This window comes from Suricata suricatta, chromosome 2, assembly GCF_006229205.1.
Source record: "Suricata suricatta isolate VVHF042 chromosome 2, meerkat_22Aug2017_6uvM2_HiC, whole genome shotgun sequence".
Lineage (NCBI taxonomy): Eukaryota > Metazoa > Chordata > Mammalia > Carnivora > Herpestidae > Suricata > Suricata suricatta.
In genome coordinates, this window is record NC_043701.1 from 81,668,507 (window position 1) to 81,691,846 (window position 23,340).

The following is a 23,340-nucleotide window of genomic DNA, read 5'->3' on the forward strand; positions in this document are numbered from 1 at the left end:
GAATTAGGATGGAATTTAGGAAACAAAGCAGACAAACATGTGGGAAGGTGAGGGAGATAAGAGAGGGACACAAAGCACGAGACTCTTAATGATAAAGAAACAACTAAGGGCTGACAGAAGGAGGTGGATGGGAGATTGACTAGATGGGTGATGGGCATTAAGGAGGGCACTTATGGGGGAGCCTGGGTGGCTCAGTCAGTTAAGCCTCTGACTTCGGCTCAGGTCAGATCTCACGTTCATGGGTTCGAGCCCCGCGTCAGGCTCTGTGCTGACAGCTAGCTCAGAGCCTGTAGCCTGTTTCTGGTTCTGTGTCTCCTTCTCTCTCTGCGCCTCCCCGTCTCATGCTCTGTCTCTCTCTGTATCAAAAATAAATAAAATATTTTTTAAAAATTTAAAAAAAGGGCACTTATGATGACTACTGGGTATTGTATGTAAGTGATGAATAAATGAATTCTACTCTTAAAACCAATATTGTACTTTATATTAATTAACAAAAATTTTTTAAAAATTTTAATTAAAAAAAGGGGGGAGGGAGCACGCACTTTATAAACCAAGTTTGTAAAGGAAACAAACTTTCCTTTTATAAAGAAATAGGAATTTCCCAGTTGTTCTGCAGTGTAACAGCAGGTGGGTCCCATCTAGGCCAACACTTGGCACAAGGAATGTTTCCAATGCTTTGTGCAGTTGACAGTCTGAAGCAGTTTCTTTCTAAGGATGGCTTTGCATTTTATTTTTTTTAAGTGTTTATTTACCTATTTTGAGAGGAGGGAAGGAGCAGAGTGGGAGGCAGAGAGAGAATCCCAAGCAGGCTCCAGGCTCAGCACAGAGCCCAACGCAGGGCTCGATCTCACAGCCATGAGATCATGACCTGAGCCAAAATCAAGAGTCGGTTGTTTAGCCAACTGAGCCACCCCAGGCATCCCAGAATGGCTTTGCAGTTTGAAGGTTTTGTTGCCAAGATTTTCAACCTTGTTGTTGGGTTGGTCTTGTTTGTTAAGGCTTACGCAGAGGCACTCTTCTCTTCTACAACAATTAATAACAATTCATATAATTATTTGGGGGGGATAAACACTCATTTAAAAAGAACCTATGTTGGAACAGCATTTTTGGTTTGGCTGCATAGTTACAAGATGAAAACAAAGCATTTTTCTCCCAAAGCAGTGACAATAAATACAGAGCTTGTCAGTGGTGATGCAGTCAGTTTCCAGCTGCTAGCTGTTCAGTAGACTCCTATGAAATGATTAATTGGTCTCAATCAGTTCGCAGCAGGAAGTACCCACCTCATAGTAAATATCACCACAATTGGTATTAATTAGCTCTGTTGTCACCTGTCACAACTGGTAGGCTGAGAGCTGAGTCAGGTGATCATTCTCTATATCAGCAACCTAAGTCCAACCGGAGAGGGGTTGGAGACTCAAGGCCGTCGTAGCAGGCAGGGAGCCCAAATCCCTCTCTGCCACGTGGGGATGAATGAGGCTCAGTCAGTGATTATCAGTCCCACAGTGTGAAGTCAGAGGTGTGGTGCTGGGAGGGGGTGAGGGGTGCAGCTTGTACCTCATAGATAAAATGCACCGGGTATTCAACTGTTACAATGTTTCGTGGCATAGTGGCTTCTGAATCAGCCAGCCTATAGTTCAGATCTGGGCTTTGCCACCTAGGATTCATTTGCTCCAAGTCAGTGGCTTTCTTGTTCATGCCTGGGTTTCCTAACCTGAAACAATGAAGGGAAAATTACTCACCTAGTAGGACTGATACAACAATATCAGTTTTGTACCTTGGCAAAGAATTGTACCAGGTTTGGCACTTAGTAGGTACTCAAAGATTTTGAAACACCCCCAGAAGCTCATGGCAATGTAACATGGTGTGGCAATGATGATGTTTGTTATCCCTCTTACTAATAAATAAGAACTTTCGGATATTTGGTGCCAGCATAAAGAGTGATGCTGAAGGGAAGTTGGGAACCAAACCTTCGCTGCCCTTTTTATTGATTCTTTTCTAAGAGCCCAATTCTCTAGGAAAGGAGAAGAAGAAGAAAGGGAAAGAAAATGTAAAAGCTAGCAAATAAAGTAGAAGGGAATTAAGCAATGACATTGTAGCAGATGAACATTTATTGAACCACAGGTTGTGGTAAGGTTGTGACCTGTTGGTTAGGTTGTGACCAAATTGATCCATGAAGGAAACATCCCAAGCATGGCCTATATTGATGCAGAAGGAAATTCCTCCCACTGTGATTTTGTGTCATATAGTCTAAGAATTCATTGTCTCAGAACTGGATTTTCCAAACTGCTCAATTATAATTCAACAAGACCCTGGGTGTCTGTTAAATCCACATACCACCAGGCTTCTTTAAATCCTGATTCAGTAGTTCCAGGCTGGGACCCAAGAATCTGTGTTTTTAATAAACTCTCAGTGCTCCTCGTATTCAGGTAAGTTTGAGAACCACTGATTTAAAACTGTACTTTTCACTTGACTGCACAGGGAAATCTCCTGTGGAATTTTTTAAAATATTGATGCCTGAGTCCTACCCCTAGGAATTCTGATTTAATTGGTACGGGATGTGCCTTGAGCATGAGGAATTTTTTTTTTAAAGCTCTTCAAATGATGCTGAGGTACAAGCAAATTTGGAGTAACAATGATTCAGAAAACAGACTACATGGACACCTACATGGATGATACAGGTGAATGATGAGTAATAATTAGATACAAAGTCACATCACATATAAGTAGGTTCCTAGCAATGATTCAAAGTATGAAATATGGTTTTAAAGAAAAGAATCCCATTTCAGAAAACTTTTTGGGAGTAGTGTGCAAATTATCCCATTGCCCTGAAATTTTGTGGTATTCAGAATTACTTGCACTGAAGTTACTACCAACTATGATTTAGATCCCAGTGTCCTCCAAATTTGCAGTGCTTGCCTTCTGAGTATGCATATGAATGATAATGTGACATGAATCTAATCTTGGTTTTTCACTGCAGTCCTTTCTGGCGCAAACACTGCACGATGTTTCCTCTTCCTTCTCTTCCTCATTACCCAAAGTTATTACATGTCAGGACTTGGAATTGCCACCCGCAACAGGAACTATAAGCAGCCTTGAAGGTCTGGGGAACAGGAAATACTGTCAGTGTCCCAGGCAGGAAGCAGGGCTTGTCAAAAATAAGGACTCCAAAGCGTTAAACCATGTAACAAAAGGTGCAGTAGAGACAGTTTGTCAACCTAAATCATCAAGGCAGGAGCAAGCATTACTATGAGAATTGCTTAGGAAAGATTTGTTGAGCAAAATGAGAAGCCTCTTGACCTTTATTTTTCATGGAAATGTTTCTCTAAATCGCAAAGTAGTCACTTCTAACACATATTGGGGGCATATTTTTTTATCAGTCTTTAAACTGCATTACTAAATTCAAATCTTCCAACAGCCCAGGGAAGAGAAGCAAAGAAAAGGGCCTGCTTGAAGCGTGGAGTCTGCTTTGGTTTCTCAGAAATTGAGAATTCAGGCTTCCATTAGGATGGTTACTATAAAAAAAAAAACAAAGCAGAACAAAAGTAGAAAATGACAAGGGCAGGGGCGCCTGGGTGGCTGAGTCAGTTAAGCATCTGACTTCGGCTCAGGTCATCATCTCACAATTCATGGGTTCGATCCCTGCACCGGGCTCTGTGCTGACAGCTAGCTCAGAGCCTGGAGCCTGTCTTCAGATCCTGTGACTCCTTCTCTCTTTGACCTTCCCCTGCTCACGCTGTCTCTCTCTCTCTCTCAAAAATAAATTAAAAAACATAAAAAAAAAAAATGACAAGGGCTGTCATGGATGTGGAGGAATCAGAATCTTTGCGCATAGCTGATGGGAATGTAAAATGATATAATCACTATAGAAAACAGTATAACAGTTTAAAATTAAAAATAGACTATGATCCAGCAATTGCACTTACAAGTATATACCTCAAATAACTGAAAGCAGAATCCTGAAGGAATATTTGTACATATGCCCATATTCATAGTAACATTATTTACAATAGCCAAAATGTGGATGCAATCCCTCATGTCCACTGACAGATAAACAGAATGGGGTACAAACATACAATGAAATATTAGTCAGCCTTAAAAAAAAGGGAATTCTGGTATCTGCTACAGCATGAATGTAATAACACTTATTACATGGGTGTACTAACACCATTAGGACACTGTGCTGAGTGGGATACACCAGTCACAAAAGGACAAATACTACACCATTCTGTGTACATGAGTTTCCTAGAGTAGTCAGATTCATAGAAACAAAGTAGAATGGTGGTTGCTAAGGGCTGAGAAGAGGAATGAGACGTTTTGTGTTGAGCAGATATGGAGTTACAGTTGGGGGAGATGAGAATGTTCTGAGATGGATGGCAGTGACAGTTGCACAAGAGTATGGACATACTTAATGTCACTGAGCTGTACACTTAAACATGGCTAACATGAGGGGCACCTGGGTGGCTCAGTCAGCTGAGCGTCCGATGTCATCTCAGGTCATGATCTCACGGTTCATGAGTTCAAGCCCCGCATTGAACTCTGTGCTGACAGCTCAGAGCCTGGAGCCTGCTTTGGTTTCCGTGTCTCCCTCACTCTCTACTCCTCCTCCACTCTCTCTCTCTCTCTGTGTCTCTCTCAAAAATAAATAAGCATAATACACATAAAAAGTTTTAAGTTATTAGCATGATAAATTTTGTGTATTTCACCACAGTCTTTTAAAATAAAGAACCAACTTGAAAATGTGCAAAAAAAATTAAGACTTGGAGGCTTTACACAGCTAGTAGTGTCAGAGCAGGACGTCAGCTCTAGGGACTTCAAGTGCGTCAACCCTCCCTTTCCACCTCAGTGCCTCTTAAGGAGCAGAAATCGAAGGAGATGTTCAAGGGGAAGTGAAAAAAATTGAATAATTTTGTTTAAGGAAAGAATGATCAAAATAGTCCAGGCAGCTGTCTTGAAGATAAGAAATAAGATTGGGAAGCTCCATGTCTACACACTAACTTTTTAACAAATTGAGATAAAATTCACCCTTTTAACATGTAGAATTCAGTGGGGTTTTTTCAGTGTATTCCCCAAGTTGTGCAACCATCACTATATAATTCCAGAATGTTTTTATCTCCCTCAAAATAAACCTTATGCTCATTAGTAGTCATTCCCCATTGTCCCCCTGACCTTCATGGTAAGCAACCACTAATCTGCTTTCTGCCCCTGTGGATCTGCCTATTTTGGACATTTCATATAAGTGGAATCATACAACATGTGGCCTTTTGTGATGTGTCTCACTTAGCATAATGCTTTCAAGGTTCATCTATGTTATAGCAGGTTATCAGTACTGTGTTCCTTTTTATTTTTGAATAATATTCCATGGTATGGATTTACCACATTATGTTTATCTATTCCTCAGTTGATGAATGTTTGGGCTATTTCCACTGATTGGCTATAATGAATAATGCTACTGTGAACAGGCATGTACAGTTTCTGTGTTGTCAGATGTTTTCAGTTATCTTGGGTGTATACCGAGGAGTGGAATTGCTGGATCCTATGTTAACTCTATGTTTAACTTGCTTGGAAACTGCCAGCATGTTGTCTCGAGTGGCTGCCTTATGTTACATTCCTATTGGCATTGTGTGAGTGGTCCCATTTCTCCATATCCTCACCAGTACTTGTTTTTTCCCTCATTTTTTGTTCTCCTATTCCCAGCTTTATTGAGGTGTAATTGACATGCAAACATTTTTAAATCATAGCTCCCCTCATGGGCATCTCATTATGGTTTGTACACCAACTTTTGTATTCTCAGCACACAGTCCGGATCTCTTGCTTGGTACATGGAAGCATCTCACTACTGAAAGGTATGCAAATACTAAGGGATTATAGGAAAGATGATCATGAGAGGTTTCTAATCTTTGGGAAATCAAATATTAGAATCACCTGTTTGCTTGCTTCCTTGCTTGCTTTCTATAAACTGAGTCAAGAGGTAGCAAGCAAGCTCATTCAGTCATTGGTCCTGAGTATTTCCATTACTAATGGGGTGATGATTTTAATACATGGTGACTCTTAGAGTTTAGAAGAATGACCTGTGCACCCTGGGATAGAGACTTAGGAAAGAAAAGAGACCTCTGAAAGAAAAAGAGACTCTGTCCTTCATTTCAATTAAAATTAAGCGCCGACTCATGACTCCTGTCTTGGCTTTACCACCCTCACACCTTCCTCATTGTCAGATGCCTGGTGCTATATGATTGCCTAGAAGAGGGGCTTTCGGCAGCAGTGTTCTCTAATTACATGTGTTTCCATTAACAAAAGAAATATCTTTGTGGGTTTCTTAGGTACTTGCAGAAATATATTTTAGCTCACTAGAAGCCAGAAGCATCTGATCTGTCTGCCTCACAGCCCTCTGACAGTTAAGCATTTACTTTTAGGCAAATAAAATGTCAGCCACCATTAAAGAGCATATGGCAACAATATGACCATTCCCTCTTGGGACCCACCTCTCCCCAGAAGAGATGGTACTTGAAATAGGAGATGCTTTTGAATGCAGGACCCCTCGCCCTCCCACCCAGGCATAGTGGCTGGGGAGTGGGCAGGGTGCCATACACAAAAGGACTCGGGCAACCGTATCAAATGTGAACATAAGGAGAAAGCTGCCCAACCGGCAATGACCAGAGGCTGTTTGCCCTGGGCATCTGGGTCTGTGGTTAAGGGGAAGTACCGACCCTCGACTGGCCAGGATTAGCTCTATAAAATAGAAAACAGCCCCCACAGCCGCTGAAGGCGGGGTTGGCCCCGACTGCAATTGAATGCGGAGTATGCAGTGAGTGAAGGGAGACGTTGAAAGTGGCGTCTCCACCCGTTTCATCTCTCAATCCACCCTGTGAATGGGGGAGCATAAACTGCCTTTTCTTGAAATAGATGATGAGGGTGTGGAATCCTGCTTAGTGGGTCATCTCGTGTGCAAGTGGACGTGCAGGGAGAGGGACAGGGGAGGGCTGCTTTTGCAGGAATGGCCAGTAACCATGCAGTCTGCACAAGATTAGAAAATAAAGTTCACTCGGGAGCCTCTGGGCTGCCATGTCTGCATAGTACATCAGAAACTGTCACTAGAGATGCCTTGATCCTCAAAACATAGTCTCGAAGTCTTGCTTGTCCTGATTTGATGGAACCATAATACAGAAATAATCAAAATGTGGTGCATGCCCGCTTGGATACGCTGGTTCCTCATGTAACGCTGTCCCTGCGTTAATCTGTGTTGGAATATATGGCAGGGCACACTCACTGGTTTTACCTCAAGTTTTTAACGTACTAATAACTAGTTAATCATATTTCTGAGCCACTAGCTTTGTAAAAACATTCGATTGTAGTGTCAGAAAACCTTACACTGACTGGACATTAACATTATCCAGAAATTCTCATCAACTTTATCATTATTTTTCCACTCACATGGAAAATACTTGATCTGAATGTTTAAAGGCCATACGCTGTTTCTCAAAATAAATCTAAGGCTCTTGTTTTAAAGAATAAAATAAAATAAGTAAAAAGTTAAAAACCCCCAAAATATCTATATAGATACACATTCTTATAATGTTAAGAATAACAAGGTAGGGAAGTTTTTTGTCTCCAATTAAGTTTGCTTGTCTAAATTGTACTCATCATACAATTTAATAATGCTTTGTTATGACCCTGAATAACTGAACTAATTACAAAATTTTAAATGCCTAGGAAAATGATGACATTTTTTAAAGTAACATCAATATTATTGGTGTTGTTTTCCATACAGTATGTCTGCAGAAGATGTAGTGTGCACATGAGAACAACAAGAAACCCCACATATTTTAACAGTGTCAGTCAGTGCTTCTGGAATACTGTTTTTACCCTTTACCAAATTGACATAACTGACAGGATGATGTCATCCTTTGCTCTTTATGCTGACAGACAATAAATTCCAAGACAATTGGCAACAACAAGTAGATCAGGAGCTGTATGAGCAGCAGGAGATTGCAGGGGTCTTACCAAGACTTTACTCCTACGGGCTGATGCAGACTTTCCAAATTAGAAGAAGAGCTTTCTCTGCAATTAGAGGACTATTCCCATGTGACTGACAGAACATAACCATTTGGATGAAAAACAAAAAACTCAGTCAATCATCCAAATGTTTGTCACCATTACATCAAACATTGGGGTACTTAAAAACATCTCAAGAATTGACTGAATTTTAAACTTTACATCTAGATAATTGAGATCATACTGCCTTAGTGTTTCCATATGAATGATAGTATGTCAAATGTGCCATACCCTGCAGATCTGTTTTGAACCTTTATATTCTATAATACGTAGAATGCATATTATAATTAATGCATGGAGCTTAAAATACAAGTAAAATTGACAATCACATAACTACTCCTCCACTTCTAGTCTTCCAAACATAAAAATATGTGTGTCTATTCTTTTTCTTCATGGAGATGTTGTAAAGATTGATTTTCAGCAAAACAAAGTATATTCTGATAGCAGAACTCTGGGGCTCTAAGGGATTGTGACTCTTTTTTAGCATGAATTTGACTTTTTATCAACAGCAAGTAGAATTCTGATTTCAAAATTAGGGGCTTTTGTCACATTTAAAAATTTCTGAAATGGTTTCATTAATACTTAGTGGACACTGTGTTTTATGAAAGAAAGAAAGAAAGAAAGAAAGAAAGAAAGAAAGAAAGAAAGAAAGAAAGAAAGGAAGGAAGGAAGGAAGGAAGGAAGGAAGGAAGGAAGGAAGGAAGGAAGGGAGAAAGAAAGAGAGAAAGAAAGAAAGAAAGAAAGAAAGAAAGAAAGAAAGAAAGGAAGAAAGAAAGAAAGAAAGAAAGAAAGAAAAGAAAAGAAAGAAGAAAGAAAGAAAAGAAAGAAAGAAAGAAGAAAGAAAGAAAGATGAATGAATGAAAAAGTAGGAATTAGAAAGCATTCTCATTTTGTGAGGTTGATTCTAGGTGATTGACAACAATGTGTTTCAGTTTCATAGAAGTATGCCCACTGTTTATTTTTCTCTAGTGTAGTCTCTTAACAAACTGTTCAAAGTTTGGAACAGTATTTTCTGGAAATTAACTCAAACACAGAAGCAATCAAGTGGTTGAATTCTGGATTTTTCTAATTTAATGACATTCCTTTATCCATATTGATTGGAGCTTTGGTAAATTCAATTGTTGATACCACCTGGATAATTTTAAGTCTTTCTGAAGCTTTAAAGAAAATGTTTCCAACATAGCTCAAGCAACATAAGAATTTCATCAGTTGAAAACTAAGAATCGTTTCTGTGGGATGTGTAAAACAAGAAGCTGACCAGCGTTATTTTCTTTTTCTTTAATTCAGTGTCATTATTGAGAGTTATTCTTGAAATTTATGAAAACCAGATTGGGGCACAAGCATGTTCTCCATCTAATCGTGCTCAAGGAATTGAAACTGAAAATCATGCCAACTAGGAAAACATGACATTGAAAAATAGTCTGCCTTCTGTATTCTACCTGTGGGTATCTGAGGCTGTTTCAGACAAGGAAGAGTTAGGCTGAGAGTAGATCTAATCTTTTTAGAAATGGATGTTTAGCCTCCAGTCAGAAAGAGATCATAATTTTTTTTCATTCACTTTTCTACTTTGTGGCTTATCAGTCACATACAATCTTTGATCCTCTCCCATTTTTCCTCAGAATGCTGTGATTTCTCACTCTTGCCCATGGAAAAAATCCCAAACAGTGCCTGCCATTCAAGGCCCTCTCTTGTCTGGCACGGGTGGCCTCTTAAGCCACATTCCCTGCCATCTGCCTCTTCCATGCAAGCTCCTTCCCAGCCAAGCCAGACTGTGGGCTGTTCACCAGCCTCTGTTTTGGTGCCTCTAATCTTTCCCCCTATTATCCCATCTCTCAGGAGCGCCTTCTTTTCCTCTCCACGTGCTGAGCAGTCCACCTGTACTTCAGGGGGTGATCCATTCCCATCCTTGAGGTCTCTCGAGCCATCCACTCTTTTCACTCTCTTCTTTTCTCCCCTCTCCTAGCTAATCTTCCCCACTTGCCCCCCACACACAGAGACACACATGCACACACATGCTGCTGTAATTTAGTCATGGCACGCATCACATTCAAGGCTGCTACTTGTGTGTGCAAATTGTGCAAGGATGTCAAAGATCCACCTCACTCTCCACTAACCAACGCTTGCACCTCCCCCACATGACTATTTCTATGCAAAGAGACACCCTTTTCTATTTCATATGAAGGCTTGGACTAGCACGTATCAACTAGCAGCATATGCAGTCCTAGCCATCAGTACAAATGCTTTATGGTTTCCTTTATCATGGTACAAGTTTATTGAGGGCAATGACTAGCTTTGTATTCCAATTATGCCTGGTACAGTGCCTTTCTTATACATAAGGTCATTCATTGAATTTAATTGGAAGGATGAAATGTGTTTCTTAAAAACAATTGCTTCCACATATAAATAAATGCAGACATAGGATCAAAATGGAATTTTTAGCAAATGTGAAGTAGCCAACGTATCTGATTTTAAGTGTATCCTGGTCCTAAGTAATTTCCTATAAAATGTAGTGCCCAGTAGTCTTTTGTGGAACTTCAGAAACCACATTCGTGATGCTATGACAGGCCTTGGTAGAGTTGGACTGAAATTGAGTTCGGACTTTGTTAAAATAGAAAAAGAATAACATTAAGAATTGTCTGAAGTGGGCAGGATCAAGGTCAGGAGAATGCCCATGGGAGGTGGGGGAATTTAGGGAGGAACCAGTTGATCAGTCTGAGGTCAGTATACTTCCTAGAAGTCTACATTAAGACAAAAACAAAAAAACAAAAAAAGCACCATGTCTCAAAGTCCTTGAGGCTTTGCCAACACTGTATATAGTATAATTCCATGTACCCATGCCCTCAAAGTAAAGAATTCCCTTGTAATGAGTCTAGTGGAGAATTCATATTAGTTCTGATGCAATTTTATTGATAAGTGGGAAATGCCCGCAAACCAAGCTTTCCATACCACAAAACAATGATGCACATAAGATAGGTTTTATGCCTATTTGACGACATGGCCAGGACATCAAATTTCAAGTTTCAAGGGGTAACAATTGACCAACCTTCTCAAGAGAAAAGTCTGCGTTTAAGGTACAAAATATTCTACTCACTACGCATTTAACACCTGCTGTATGTCTTCCAGGATGTGTTGAGTTGATGTGATGAACTGTCTTCTCTTCAGGAAGAAACCAGCCTTCTCCAGCCATTTCACAGTGCCCGTTTCTCCCCTTTCTCCTCCCAGTCCTCTGTGATGTCGGTGTGCTTCGCTCGCTTCCATCCCAACTTGGTGGTTGGTGGGACTTACTCGGGCCAGATTGTCCTGTGGGATAATCGCAGTCATCGAAGGACACCAGTGCAGAGGACACCCTTGTCAGCCGCTGCACACACTGTAAGTCAGCCTTTGTTGCTTCGCTGTCAGCCACGCAGGCGCTGTAAGGGGATGACTGACGGAAGTACAGATGCAGTCAGTAACTCCAAGCTGGGATGTACGTAATTTATAGTGATTGTAACCTGACTGACCAAAATAAAGCTGTGTGAAAAGTGGGTGAGGGAAGCCCTGGGTTTGGAGGAATCTCTTAATGATCTACAAGTATCAGCACATATAAAGGATCCCTTTGGATCCAAAGACCATCAGTGAGGTGAGGATGAATTGAAACTAAAAAAGAACACAGGGAGAAACTTTGGAAGAGGCAGGGGTGAAATTGTTGTAAAGTAACCCTTCACATAACAGTATAACATGGAACTCGTATTTTCAAATGGGCCCTGAGCATTTCATGTCAAGGGATGGTACATGGGACTTTTGCCAACCGTCCTTTCCCATCTTTGATTTGAGGGAGTGCTATGACTTTAAATTCTGGAATGCATGGTTGTAAGTCTCAACAGTAAAGTCTACAGTGACAATATAATCCCTCGGGTTAAAAGTCAACATCTCAAAACCATTACCCACAATTTAGCAGAAGAGGTTCAGTATAGTGTTCATAAGACAACTACTCTGTCATTTCCTTTAAGAGAATGACAGGTGTGTTTAGCAGTTGTTAGGAGGAATGAGAAGACAGGCATGTCTCCATCAATCCTTGCTACCTTGACATTCAGAGTAACTGATGTTCTTTCTCTGAAATGCCCAAATTATGCCCTAGAATACAGTTCTATTGTTTCAATCTCTTTAATGTGGTCACCTCATCTGTTTCATCGGCTGGCCTCAGAACCATTCTAGCTTTAAAAAGGGACTGGAGCTACTTTAGCTAAGACCATGGAGAGGAAAATCCTTCCATTCTTGTAAGATTGACAATGGAAAGTGACAAATACCAAGTCAGCCCTAATTCTGATTGACTTGGGCCTGAGACACAAGCAGGTGAAACTAGTTCCTGGGAATCTTGGAAAATTGCTCTTGCCTACCCCATTTCTCCAAACTAATAACAGAAAATTGTGACCCAGGAGAAGATGGTTTGATGCAGGTGTTTTTGCTCAAGTAGCATGAAACCGCTTCCTGGCTGTATGTGCATATCTGGTGTGTTTATGAGCCTATCTTGTGAAATTTCAAATATTATAAATCCAACTGTTAGAGCAATAAGATTTTGGGGAAAGTCCAAATCCAGGAGCTCTTCCAAAGAGTTAAGCTTTCTTTTTCAAGTAACTTAGGATATGATCATCACAGCTAAAATACTATTATTATCAGGCACCTGGGTGGCTCAATCAGTTAAGTGACTCTGGTTTTCAACTCAGGTCATGGTCTCACTGATCATGAGTTGGAGCCTGGCATTGGGCTGTGTGCAGACAGCACAGAGCCTGCTTTGGATTCTTTCTCCCTCTTTCTCTGACCCTCCCCCACTTGTGCAAGCTCTCTCTCTCTCTCTCTAAAAGTAACTAAACATTAAAAAAATATTATTATAATCAAACAGTAACATATTTCTGTTTGAAAAGAAAACTTTTTTCTCTCTTCTGCTGCATTTTGTTGAATCCATAGCTAAAAGGGCACAGTTAATTTTGTGACTGCCTTTCAACTTGCACTAATGCCTGGCTGATTGGTACCAGGATCAAAAGTGGTTAAGGAAAAAGAGGCCTGCCACAGATTACTAATTTCCTTTCACACCCACCACACATATGCATTTGGGACAACAGGAAATCCTAATTAAAGCAAAACCCTTCTGCCACACAGTAAGTTTATTCTTTATATAAATAAAAACAATCTGGCATCTATCCTGGAAAAACAAGCTGTAGCATTGCTTTTTTTTCTTCCCATTAAATAGAGTTGTGTGTGTGTGTGTGTGTGTGTGTGTGTGTGTGTGCTCACGTGTCTACTTCTGTTCTGGTTTCTTTACATCTCTCTCTTTTTTTTTAAGCCAAGTTTTATTACTCATGAAGGCACAGGCCAGTAGTGCTGATTAAAGCCAGGGAGGGACTACCATGCACATTCTTTCTCCAGGCATTTGGCTCTATACATTCTTCTAGATGCCTTCCTTTCCCTCTTATATGAACCCTTAGGAGTCCCAATCCACCAGGATTTTGGTGCTTTGTGTTGATGCTTGGTGGTTAACAAAGAAACCCTAATGGACTCTTGCTAAAAAACACTAGGTGGATTTCAGATTCCTAACCGTGTTTGGACGTGGGCTTCCCAATCTTCTGTCTGCTATTTTTAGGTGAGAAGTTGTTTCATCCATTCTCCCAGTTGTTTTGAATGCTGTATCACCTGGGCCTTGAGTTTGAATGCTCACCTCTGCAGGTTTTGCACACACTGGAGGCTTGGGAAAAACCACTGTGCACAGTCCCACAACCAGTCAGTCCTCTTGAAATTTAGAGACCTGATCAGGATAACACTTAGTTTCAGATCCCTGCCGTACTCACCACTGTCCACATGCACTACGGCTGATTGAAAGTTTCTGCAGGGACATGGTGAGAAAAAGACCTAGGGGTTTATTTAGTTGGCTCTCTATCAGCCTGGGTAAAAGAGATGATGATGCTGTTACCAAAAAAGCACGTGTAGTCTTAGCATGTGCTAAGTTAGCATTAACACCGGCATACTTTTTATCACATGAGAGGTGACAATTTAACACTCCTTAGATTGCTGTATTCTGTTGAGCAGAATATAGGTCGACAGTGGTGTGTCATTCTCAGAACTTCACTGTAAAAGGAGCTCAGACAAAATATAATATATTCAAAAGAGAGTGACCAGGATAAGGAGGGTATTGAAAGCCTGAAAGCCAGGTCCTCAAGACCCATTGGAGGAACTGGTGATAATTAGTCTGAGTTAGAAAAGACTAGAAGGGAGGGGTGAGAAAACAACAATCTGTCAATACTGCTTGGACTTGATCTTTAGGATCCCAGAGGGCACTGAACTGAAGTATCCCCTTGAGCTTCCTTTATCTCCAAGGGTGGAAAGAGGAACTCCCCAGGAATCAGTGCAAAAAAAAACTTGGTTACCCTTGAGAAAGGTGTTTCAGCAGAGTTTGGACCCACCTCTTGGTGCAGGCAGATGAGTAGCTGCCCTCAATGATTATTATGGCTCCTTCTGACCAGGAGTTTATATGATAATCATAGTTTGGGAACCATCCTTTATGTAATATCAACTTTCCAATATTAAAGATTGTTTCATTGTCATTGTGGCTAGGTATTATGGACAGTAACTCATCAAGAGTAAGACTTAGACTGTCAGCTATTTGCACAGAGAGGCACCAACTAAGTTGTGGTTTGGCCTGTGATGGCTAAGCTGCCTGAAATCTTACCCACATTACTGCCAGGTTCTGCTTATGCTAACCTTCCATTTAGTATTTAATGTGCAGCTGCAAATGATTTTAGCCTACCATTTAGGACGCTACAGAGTGGGGATTGCCTGCTAGCGTTATGACAGGAGATGAGAGCATCTTGCTTATGATTCCCGGGATGTATAAGTGACTTTTACCAAGGCCGTGGCCCAATCGAAGCCTCCGTAGCAACCCAGATGATATTCTGAAAAATAAATCTCTCATTATCCTAGATTTTGCAGTAACATAAAAGGACTTAATGTTATCATGAGGTGCACTGTGCCAGCAAGTCCCGCTACCAATATCTCCCCCTTAAATTAAAGAGGCTGATGAATATTAACCACTTTTTATAAAGAATGTTAACAAATGTTTGGCACGGTGACTAGAATGCATTAAACTCCAGATTTAGTACCACATATTCCTTCCAAAAGTCAATAGTTATACTCTTTTGAAAGCTGTCTTTTCTCATCACTCATGGTGAGCGTAGAAGCCAAACTGTGTGCTGCTTCTGCCCATCAATCATCATTTGCTGCAGCTTCCTCCAGCTCCGTCGGACTGCCTCTGACCGAGCAAGGTGAAGCTTGGTAAGTATTTCCACTGCTACGTGTTGATGCCAGAGCTTTTAGAAACGAATCAGGTCCAAATCAAAAGTGGCAAATGACCTGAGGCTTGTGTTACTGTAGACTTATGTCACTCTTTTATCCTTGTTTTAGAGTAATGTGTTTGACCCTTCAGTGTAAGCACTTCCTCCTGGACTGGCGTCTGATCCTCCGTGTTTATGTTTCCGCAGCATCCCGTGTACTGTGTTAATGTTGTTGGGACCCAGAATGCTCATAACCTCATCACTGTCTCCACTGACGGTAAAATGTGTTCCTGGAGCCTGGACATGCTCTCAACTCCACAGGTGGGTTTGTTTTCCCTACACATAAGAGCATCCTGGCTAAAAGAGATACTTGCCTAATGGAACATAGTTCCTAAAAGCCAAACCCTCACATCCTATGGGAGCTAAAACCAATGGATGCACTTGAAAGAGTGGGGCCTGCTTTCAGCAGTCTCCTGAAGCCAAAACCCATTTCCTTTACCACAAATCATGTAATTATTGTAATACGTTAATCCTTAGGTCAGTTTCAAGTGAAAATGAAATAATCCATTTTAAAGCATAGTAATTATAGAAGTTGCCTGTGGTATGAATTGTACTTACCCTCCAGCGTTGTTAAACAAATGCAAACGAAGTTGGAGCTCAACAGAGCAATCCCTTAAGGGCATTTGCCTTGGAGGAAAGGTATCCCCACAAAACAGAAACCCAAGCCCTTGTTTGCATCCTTAGCCTAGACTGCTGCTTGCATGTAGGAAGAATTTGTCCAACCATCTGTTTTCTCCTCCGGAATGTTTGTTAGGATGGCTCCTGCCTTTCCTTGCTCAACGAATGAGAAGCTAAAAACGAAAATGTTCCAAAATGTCCAAACCACTACTGATTACAGTAATGGAAACCAAACAAAGAAGCACAAGGGCAAGAGACCACTGCAGGGAGGCATGGAAATGCAACTTTCAGACTATATCTGTGTAGACAAGATGCGTGCATGCACACATAAACACATGCGTAGACACACTCCGTCCACATTTCTTTGTGGGGGAAGAGAAGTATTTCATTGTCCTCCTACTAAAAACACAGAAAAGAGTTTACTGTTAGAGACTTTGACAAAAATGTGAGGAAACATCAAGAAAATTATAAACATATCTAGGAGGGAATTCTCAATTTTAACATTCCTATTCCCTTTCCTGGAATAACGAGCCTAGAATGTCTGCCTCCCAATTTTCGAAGACATTGGCGTTTCAAGACACATAAGGAAATGTGGAAACCATAAACAACGTCCCATAAGTCTCCAAGAATACAGATGTGGAGAATATTAAAGACTGAGAAAATTCTTTTTAAAATTTGGGGTCGGGGAGAGAGCTAATAAGCTCCTTACGATTTAAGTTCATCTAGTCTGACTGAGCATCACCATGAGACAAGTTGGGAGTTGTATGTGGATATTTTATAGCTTTCTCTTAAAATTCTCAGCAATATGTTGTTTGCTTTTAAAAGCGTGGAGATTACAAACTGATATAAGAGTGAACCCTCTAGTTAGGAATTTTTAATTGCCCATTTGGCTGATTAAATATGTGTTGGTTTAAGTTAAAACCAGTCGTACATGGGCTACAAAACCATTCTTATTAGTTTTCACATGCCTACAGACTCCTGTCCCTGTACAGAGATTGGAAGCTCCATGGCACGTCAATGGGTGGCAGGAGGTAGCATCCAGTAGTCGCCTGGTCCCTCTGTGTTCCATGTGGGTGACCGAGAGACTGTACCTTTCCTGCCGCTGATTTTAGCAGCGGAGCAGACCACCGGATGGCTCCGTTTTCTGTGTTGTCATAATGTACCCTCACGGAATCACTCCCTGTGTGTGTGGATCTCACGTGTGGCGAGCACGTCCGTCATACGATGACGCGGTCTGTGCTCCCCAGACCGGTGGCTCACGGCCTGTCTCTGCGCTCCTTGGCTAAGACAACGCGGCTTATTCGTTTGCACAGAAAGACTAACCTCCCTAGCAACTATAATGACATGAGCCCCTAGAATGAGTTTTTTAGATTACTTCAGGTGCCCAAAGTAGGCTGTTTTGATGTAAACAACCAGAAATATTTGGGGGTGTTGGTTCCACTTAATTACTCTTCACTGCCATTAACTTCATTCAGCAGAATGTCTCTTAAGAGACACGGATTCCTGATTTTGAAAATAATCTTAGATAAAATAAAGGCTTTCATTTGCTATTTTAAAGACTTCTTTAAGTACTGTTCTCTGTAGGCTTATGGCCTATACACCCAATAGCTGCCCTTCATGAAATCATGTCTCCTTTGAAATCTGTTTTTTATGACTTGAGTGACAACTTTCTAGTTTTAGTCCGTGGAGGACACACACTCCTGCTTTGACAAATGTGCTTGGCACATCTGATATTAATACACGTGTATTCTCACGAACAATTGATTTTGAAAATGTTTGTAAATACAAGGGTATTGTGTGTTTTATTAAAGCCTGGGGCTGACAAGTGTAACCATTACAGTATTATCTTTAGTTTCTGCACCATTAGTTTTGAAATTCTCACCTGTCATCTCTGCCTGACTTAAGAAGCAGCAGCACAGGCTGATGAGATCCAGCCGGCCCGAAACCAGAGACACGCAGAAGCATGAATGTCAGGGGCAGTAAAGCGTGGTTTCTGGCACAGCTGGGGTCTTTTGTAACGCTGTGTGAAAAGCAAACAGACGACTTAGCCAAATGATTTTTCCGTGCTATCTTTGGCATGGCATGGAATTGACAGAAGGAATATAACCATGCCGTATTTTGGTAGGAGAGCATGGAGCTGGTGTACAATAAGTCCAAGCCTGTGGCTGTTACCGGAATGGCTTTCCCGACGGGAGACGTCAATAACTTCGTGGTTGGCAGTGAGGAGGGTACGGTCTACACAGCCTGCCGTCATGGAAGGTGATTTTGTGTTTTCTTACTGATGACGTGTTTCTCGTTTCCAAAAGTCTACTATCGCATTCTGGATTATAACCACCTTGCGTTATGAGAAAGGCAATGTCTGCAGACACACGAAACGCACCTCGAGTTTCTGTTACTTTATAGCATCCATCTGCTCTGATAATTAGCCATGGTTAGCCTTGGATGGATTACAGGCCTTGAGGAAAAGAAATCCAAGCCTTTTAGTGTATCATGTAAGAGCCTTGAGGGCCTGCTCCTGGCATGCCTCGGCCTTCAGGCACTAGCCACGCACCCATCAGGGATGAGAGTCCCCAGATATTGCTTATGCCACACACCTTCATGTGTCCCCACACTTCATTTCCTCCATTGGGTCTGGCACTTCTCTCTTCTTGTCCTGGTTAACTCCTCAGACTTCAAGAGCCAGAGCCGAGATACTTCCACATTGAAGCCTCTTCTGCCTCTCTTAAGCAGACAAAACTGTTCCCTCCTTTATGGTTTCATAGAATTTCCATTCCTTTTATTCATTCATGTTTTCAAGGAATTCTTGCTAAGAGCCTTCCATGTGCCCAGCACATTTACGTCATGAGGATGCTGTAAGAAACAAAACAGACGTGGAGTTCATATTCTGATTGAGGGAGAAAGACAATAAACTAATATACAAGGGAACATGTGGCTTGAGATGATAAGTACTACAGAGAACATTTAAGTAGAATAAATGAGATGGGGCCCCAGGCTGTAAGAAAAGTTTGCTATTTTGTATATCCTTCTACGTGCTTCTACAATAGCATTAATTGCATTTTATTTCAACTATTCATTTATTTGACATTTTTCTCTTACTAAACTATTTCCATTTCATCATTGATTTTCTGCCCGAGACCTGACACATGGTACATGGGGAGCTAAAAATCTTTATGGGAAATAATATAGAGAGATGCTCTGGGGCTCTTCTTCCTGATCAGGGAGGGGGGAATGGTAGAGATTCAAGTCACCATGAAGTTTCTAAGTGATAAGAATTCAGCCTTGATGGAGAGATTGGTGAATGCCCCTGGAAAACCATCAGGATGAAGTGGAATCCAATAATTAGAATTATTGTAAAATTGCATGCAAGGCTTAATGAGTGGCCTCACCATCTCTTGAAAGGTTCACTGTGTTCACCCTGGTGCTTAATTTTCTTTCACTTTAGGAATCCTAATTCAATTGATTTTTCATCTCTTCTACTCATCCCAGGCTATTTAGATTTAATGAGAAATCAGAAAGTGTTCCAATTTTATACTCCTGTGTTTTTGTGATTTGTAGAAGCAATAAGCGATGTGATTCTTTCACTCACACAATATGAGCGCTGACGTTCCTACTGTTGTACACATGGCAGCAGGCAGTATTTCCCCTGCTCCCATGATTTAAAGATGAGTAGGAAGATATGCCTCATGGTTCCATGCCCGTAAAACTGACGGAAACCATGCATTAAGGTTTTATGAGAGCATAAAAAGATCTGATAAAGTTGCTCATTCATGCAAACGTTCACCACACACCTCCTTTGAACAAAGCGCATTGCTCGATGCTGCCAGGAACACAGACATTATTTAAACCTGGTTTCTGCCTTCGAGACAGTGATGAGAGTGGGAAAGGTATATGCACAAATATCTGCCCTACAGGGAGAACGTCATATGTGGCATGGTGGCATGAGAGAGGCACAGGGAGTGCAGGGGAGCGACCATGGAGTCACAGGTCTATCTACACAAGGATTAGAATCAGCAGGCCTATGGGTTCCGGTGACCTAATTCAGGACCTTAATTATCTGTGAAGGCTACAGAACATAGTCATGGAAAACCTACAGATTTGTTTTTCTTTTTTAGTTTCTCTAATGTGAATACTGTTTTACATGATGAACATTTTTGTTCTGTGGCTACTGTCCTTTTTAAGCACAATCAGAATCTGTAGTGTGGTTCCAAAGAAGGGTACCCAAGGTAAAAACCACAAATCTTTTTACAACGAGCTCGATTTTGCTTCTTACATTAGTCCATCCTTCTGAAATATAAAATACAGATCTTAATAAAGTTGTAAAATAGCAGGAATTTGTCTTCATAATAATTTTAAATGGCCACATAGGGCTACGGGCCAGTGGTGGGAGATTTCTATTTTTCTCCTAACATAGAGAAGGTGAAAATCCACTTCCATAAATTAAATAAGGTCCTCATTTTGCACCCTATAAACTCTTTCAAGATACTGTTAAGAGCAAGTGGAGTCTCACCAGGGGCCACTTCAAAGATCCAGTTCCTCGTGTTCTTTAGAACAGTTTAAATGACCACGTGTGTAACTGCTGTTAGCAGCTTCTCTGGGAATAATTGTTGAGTGCCTATTACATGAACACGCACTGCAGCGTTTTCTCACGATTTTAGAGTTTGCCGAGCAGGCTGACATTTACTGGTGCTCCAGAAACCCAAATGTTTTAATAACTTAATTCATTTTGCTCTTCGTGACATAATATTTAGATTCCAAAATCCCTAAGTATTTGTCATATTTATAACCTCATGCACATGGCTTTTCAAAATCCAGCATTTCTGGTATATTTTTTAATTGGGTATGATTATGTACAGACTACTGTGTGATACAGGGGGCTGGAAATAATCCCAGCTTAGTTAAATAAGCGACATATGTCCTCGGATAACTTTCAAAATGTATATCACTACTTCTCAATGTGTTTCTTTTTCGGGGTTGGGGGAGGAAAGACCTAAATTTGTCTATTTTTCTTTATGGTTTCTTTTAACAAATATTTATTGAGCACTTACTATATGCCAAACCCTTGGCAACAAGAAACACCAGGCACCAGCCCTTAAGAAAGTTATATTTTATAGACTTGAACATTTCTTTTAGCAAAGACATTGTTTCTGAAGTATTACATTGTAGTTATGTATATCATATTGTGGTGGGCAAGGTGTTTCACCAAATAGTACCCTTTCAGATATGTCAACTTCATTTAAGACATTTTCTTGAAAAGGTCAATCCAAGTATACAAGGATATGTGGAGTTTTGTAGCCAACGGGGTTCCCAAAAGGAGTTACAACAGAATGTGTGCCAAATGTATCAGAAGAACAGAATAGTCTTATTAAATAAAATATGAAAGCTTCTGAGATCCATCCAGTATGTGTGTTTTCCGTTGATGTGCTACACCAACGATGATAGGATTTGAGGAACTTCTAAAATAGGACTTTTAAATGACAAAATTCTATATTAAATCATGAAGGTTAAAAAGATTACATTGTTCCATATTACTTTTTAATCATCAGAAAGAATCCAGCATTTAATTTCTTTCGATATAACTGTGAAGGTGGTTTCATTTTTGGTGGTTTATCATTGTTCTTCTAAATTATGGAGAAGGAATCATGCAGAGACACGTTTGTTTTTAAGCAATGGCAGCTTTGCAAAGGTCACTGACATTCCACTCACGTGTGGTCTTCGTGCAGCAAAGCAGGCATCGGCGAGGTCTTTGAAGGTCACCAAGGGCCAGTGACTGGAATTAACTGCCACATGGCTGTGGGCCCGATCGACTTTTCACACCTGTTTGTCACGTCATCATTTGACTGGACAGTCAAACTGTGGACCACAAAGGTAAGACTGCCCTGATTTAAGTTCTCAGGTCATACATAGTCAAAGAGGACACTCTTATTGTTCACAGCCTGCTGGTGAGCACAGTCTGCCTCGGAGCTGAAGGCTCACTTCCTCGGTCCATTTTATTTATTTTAAAATGTCTAGGGGCGCCTGGGTGGCTCAGTTGGTTGAGCTTCCGACTTCGGCTCAGGTCATGATCTCACAGTTTGTGGGTTCGAGCCCTGCAACGGGGTCTGTGCTGACAGCTCAGAGCCTGGAGCCTGCTTCAAATTCTGTGTCTCCCTCTCTCTCTGCCCCTCCCATGCTTGTGCTCTGTCTCTCTCTGTCTCTCAATAATAAATAAAAATGTTTAAAATTTTTTAAATTAAAAAAATAAAATAAAATATCTAAGTAATACTTGAAAACATTCTAAATGTGAAACATTCCAGTAATTCAAATAATAATAAAATGGAAAGCCTTCTTCACTAACACTAATACTCTCACGATGTCGCCTCTCATGGTACCATCCCAACCTCTCCCCAGAGGTGACCCTCTTGGAGCAGTTTAGTGTTGATTCTGTAAGCACTGGCCTACATGCATGTGTACTTGTGGAAATATGACTTGAGACTTGGTTTGGTTTAGGGGTTTGGGTTTTGTTTTGTTTTTTGAGCCCTCGGTGGCTTTTAAGATAGCAAATGGCACTATATTAATTGTGCTTTCAAAGGCAAGTCTGACAGTGTTTGAGAGCCAAGAAAGGAAAGACCACCTAAAAAGAAAGGCACAATAGTCCAGGGAATAAATGACAGCAGCGTAAGCCAGTAGTTAGGGGTGGAAGGAAATAGGTGGATTCTAGAACTGTTTGTAAGGTAAAGTAAACAAAAATTGGTGACAGATTCGAAACAAGGATGGTGAGAGAGGGAGTCATCAGGAAAAAACCCGAGCTATCGCTAGAGCAACCGGCGATTTGTGCTTCTCTATCACTGCATTCACTGCATGGAGACACCAGAGGATGGGCGTGTGGGCGAAGGGCACTGTGCAGGTTAAGTTGAAGGAGCCTGCGAGGCATGATTCGTGGTCTCCATCCGACAGTCTGATGTGTGGGACAGAAGCCGAGGGAGACCTCTCGGCTGCAGGCACGTGCTTCATAGCAGTCAGAATAGCAGTCACAGAGCAACTGGGTGGCTCAGGCAGTTAGGCTTCTGGCCTGCTCAGTTTATGATCCCAGGGTTAGTGAGTTCAAGCCCTGCATTGAGAGCCCGCTTTAGATCCTCTGTCTCCCTCTCTCTCTGCCCCTTCCCTGCTTGTGCAAGTGTACTCTGTCTTTCAAAAATAAACAAACATTAAAAAAAAAAAGAATAGCAATCATTATTATAGTCCAAGGAGTGTATTTTAAAAGAAATGTTAAGAGTAACAGGGCACCTCGGTGGCTCAGTCAGTTAAAGCATCTGACTTGATTTTGGCTCAGGTC

The 23,340-nt window shown here is 41.0% G+C and overlaps 1 protein-coding gene across 4 annotated transcripts in view; it reads left to right on the top strand.

The window, feature by feature from the left end:
* The window catches only part of DYNC1I1 (dynein cytoplasmic 1 intermediate chain 1), a 296,393-nt gene that overhangs the window by 213,031 nt on the left and 60,022 nt on the right, over nt 1–23,340 (top strand). For all 4 annotated transcript variants that reach the window (XM_029929298.1, XM_029929286.1, XM_029929275.1 and 1 more), the window contains 4 exons: nt 11,272–11,418; nt 15,558–15,671; nt 18,154–18,287; nt 21,749–21,893. In XM_029929298.1, coding sequence (XP_029785158.1) covers nt 11,272–11,418; nt 15,558–15,671; nt 18,154–18,287; nt 21,749–21,893 — 540 coding nt within the window. The remainder of the gene's footprint in view (nt 1–11,271; nt 11,419–15,557; nt 15,672–18,153; nt 18,288–21,748; nt 21,894–23,340) is intronic.